The 3,735-nt window shown below is 51.8% G+C and overlaps 1 protein-coding gene across 1 annotated transcript; it reads left to right on the forward strand.

Annotated features, from left to right (window-relative positions):
* Positions 1 to 366: 366 nt before the first annotated feature.
* On the forward strand, positions 367 to 3,432 carry LOC124030695 (skin secretory protein xP2-like; the record flags this gene model as incomplete). The annotated part of the gene is made up of 2 exons (XM_046341920.1): positions 367 to 528; positions 2,328 to 3,432. Coding segments are annotated over exons 1-2 (1,267 nt in total), but the record flags the coding sequence as incomplete, so codon positions are not given.
* Positions 3,433 to 3,735: the final 303 nt, after the last annotated feature.

Here is a 3,735-nt window from a genome sequence, read left to right on the forward strand (position 1 = left end):
CCTCTCTCTCTGTCTCTCTCTCTCTCTGTCTCTCTCTCTCTCTGTCTCTCTCTCTTCTCTCTCTCTCTCTCTCTCTCTCTCTCTCTCTCTCTCTCTCTCTCTCTCTCTCTCTCTCTCTCTCTCTCTCTCTCTCTCTCTCTCTCTCTCTCTCTCTCTCTCTCTCTCTCTCTCTCTCTCTCTCTCTCTCTCTCTCTCTCTCTCTCTCCCTCTCCTGCTCCCCTCTCCCCATCTCTCTCTGTCTCTCTCTCTCTCTCTCCCTCTCCCGCTCCCCCTCTCTCTCTCTCTCTCTCTCCCTCTCCCGCTCCCCCTCTCTCTCTCTGTCTCTCTCTCTCTCTCTCTCTGAATAGGCTGGATGAGATCTCTCTGATGGTGGAGAGGGAGTTCCAGACTTTGACGTCACAGACAGAGAAAGAACGACGTGGCCTCTCCGACTCCTCTCAGCGCCCTGACGATGTCCGGTGTGATGACTGTTCCCATGGCGATGACCCCATATGGGAGACACAGGTGGAGAAGAAGGAGGAAGAAAAGGTTAGAATACCCCAGCGATAATGTGTTATGATCATTAGATAGGCCACTAAGGGGTGGTTTCCTGGACCCATTTTTAAGCCTAGTGCTGGACAAAAAAAAGCAATCTAGATGGACAATCTGAAAGGGTAAACTACCCCAATATGTTTTAAGCAGTTTCTATTAATATATGTATATATATTAATAAAAAATAAAATAACACATCCTAGATCTGAATGAATTAAATATTCTTATGAAATACTTTTTTCTTTTTTCTTTACTTTTTTCTTTACACAAAAATGATCAATGGCAATCAAATTTATCAACCCATGGAGGTCTGGATTTGGAGTCACACTCAAAATTAAAGTGGAAAATCACACTACAGGCTGATCCAAATTTGATGTAATGTCCTTAAAACAAGTCAAAATGAGGCTCCGTAGTGTGTGTGGCCTCCACGTGCCTGTATGACCTCCCTACAACGCCTGGGCATGCTCCTGATGAGGTGGCGGATGGTCTCCTGTGGGATCTCCTCCCAGACCTGGACTAAAGCATCCGCCAACTCCTGGACAGTCTGTGGTGCAACGTGGCGTTGGTGGATGGAGCGAGACATGATGTCCCAGATGTGCTCAATTGGATTCAGGTCTGGGGAACGGGCGGGCCAGTCCATAGCATCAATGCCTTCCTCTTGCAGGAACTGCTGACACACTCCAGCCACATGAGGTCTAGCATTGTCTTGCATTAGGAGGAACCCAGGGCCAACCGCACCAGCATATGGTCTCACAAGGGGTCTGAGGATCTCATCTCGGTACCTAATGGCAGTCTGGCTACCTCTGGCGAGCACATGGAGGGCTGTCCGGCCCCCCCAAAGAAATGCCACCCCACACCATGACTGACCCACCGCCAAACCGGTCATGCTGGAGGATGCTGCAGGCAGCAGAACGTTCTCCACGGCGTCTCCAGACTGTCACGTCTGTCACATGTGCTCAGTGTGAACCTGCTTTCATCTGTGAAGAGCACAGGGCGCCAGTGGCGAATTTGCCAATCTTGGTGTTCTTTGGCAAATGCCAAACGTCCTGCACGGTGTTGGGCTGAGGGCACAACCCCCACCTGTGGATGTCGGGCCCTCATACCACCCTCATGGAGTCTGTTTCTGACCGTTTGAGCAGACACATGCACATTTGTGGCCTGCTGGAGGTCATTTTGCAGGGCTCTGGCAGTGCTCCTCCTGCTTCTCCTTGCACAAAGGCAGAGGTAGCAGTCCTGCTGCTGGGTTCTTGCCCTCCTACGGCCTCCTCCACGTCTCCCGATGTACTGGCCTGTCTCCTGGTAGCACCTCAATGCTCTGGACACTACGCTGACAGACACAGCAAACCTTCTTGCCACAGCTCACATTGATGTGCCATCCTGGATGAGCTGCACTACCTGAGCCACTTGTGTGGGTTGTAGACTCCATCTCATGCTACCACTAGAGTGAAAGCACCGCCAGCATTCAAAAGTGACCAAAACATCAGCCAGGAAGCATAGGAACTGAGAAGTGGTCTGTGGTCACCACCTGCAGAACCACTCCTTTATTGGGGGTGTCTTGCTAATTGCCTATAATTTCCACCTGTTGTCTATTCCATTTGCACAACAGCATGTGAAATGTATTGTCAATCAGTGTTGCTTCCTAAGAGGACAGTTTGATTTCACAGAAGTGTGATTGACTTAGAGTTACATTGTGTTGTTAAGTGTTCCCTTAATTTTTTGAGCAGTGTATATATATATATATATTTAAAAAAAAAATGGTTTTAGATGACCATGTTGTTCTATTTTTCCAATACTAGTTGATCCCAGAGGAGGAGCAAAGGAGGGACATTGAGAAGTTCCTCAGGGGCCTCCTGATCCCAGGGCAGGAGGATCGAGGGGAGGAAAGTTCCATCATGGGGGAACCTCTAGACATACCTAACCTGCTGAACCCCGACCTCGGTTCTAACCTCTCCCCTTTAGTTCCCGACTTGCTCCCCGATCTCTCACCCTTGCTCCACGACCTGGCCCCCAACCTGACCCCCAGCGAAGACGACTTCCCCCCTCTCCCGAGCGCCGCGTCTCCATGGCAAGGTGACAGGCTGTGGCAGGGCTCTCCGCCTGCCAACCTCCCCACACCTCTCATCCCCATCCCTGGCCCCTTCAACCTTCTGGGCAAAGTGGCTGCCTGTATCAAGGCCTCAGCTCCAGCTCAAGCCCCAACTCCTGCCCCAGTCCCAGCTCCAGCCCCAACTCCTGCCCCAGTCCCAGCTCCAGCCAAGGTCCCAGCAATCCAGGTCACGGCCTCAGCCCGTTCTTCAACTCCAGCCCCAGTCCCAGCTCCAGCCAAGGTCCCAGCAATCCAGGTCACGGCCTCAGCCCGTTCTTCAACTCCAGCCCCAGCAAAGGTCCCAGCAATGAGGATTACGGTCCCAGCCGCAACCCCTGCTCCAGCCAAGGTCCCAGCAATCCAGGTCACGGCCTCAGCCCGTTCTTCAACTCCAGCCCCAGCCAAGGTCCCAGCTACCAGGATTACGGACCCAACCAAGGCCCGAGCTCCATCAACAACCCAGCAGGAGATTTATGACCTGATGGCTGACTTCCCAGCCCTCCAGCCCCAGGGGAAAGCACCTCCACTGGGTTTGCAGCAGCCTGCCAATGCCCCGTGCCGGGCTCCGACCACCAATGTGGAGCTACTTCTCCAGGACCTACCCTACAGCGCCTTGTTCAAGGCCCAGGAAGGTGACCGGGAGCTGGGCAGACAGGATGGTAAAAGAGTGGCCAAGGGACCCAAGAAGATGGAGTCTGAACCCGAGGAGGAACCTCAAGACATTACCGTTGTTACTGATGATGTTGACCAGTGGCCTGAGATCACCACTACCAAGCAGCCTGCATTCACCCAAGCCACTCAACAGGTTATAGCCGGTAAGAGATATCTTCTTCTTTTGTTCTGCCATCGTTACCCAAATATCACTATCATACTAACACTGGCAACTGTTGTCCAAAGGCCATCCATCCACAAATGTGAGGAATCAGGACTGAAACCTGTCAATGTAAACAATGTTGTTGCATATCTAATCTAGTCAGTTATAGTTGCTGAGAATGGTATAAGTAGACAACATGGTCCAGTTCTACTCGTTGGACATTGGATGGTGAAGAGTTAGAGGATGGTTCAGGTCAGGGTAGGGAAGGGAAGGCTCGACTTGGACACAGTGGGGACTGAATGAT

Source organism: Oncorhynchus gorbuscha, unplaced genomic scaffold (genome assembly GCF_021184085.1).
Source record: "Oncorhynchus gorbuscha isolate QuinsamMale2020 ecotype Even-year unplaced genomic scaffold, OgorEven_v1.0 Un_scaffold_14029, whole genome shotgun sequence".
NCBI lineage: Eukaryota > Metazoa > Chordata > Actinopteri > Salmoniformes > Salmonidae > Oncorhynchus > Oncorhynchus gorbuscha.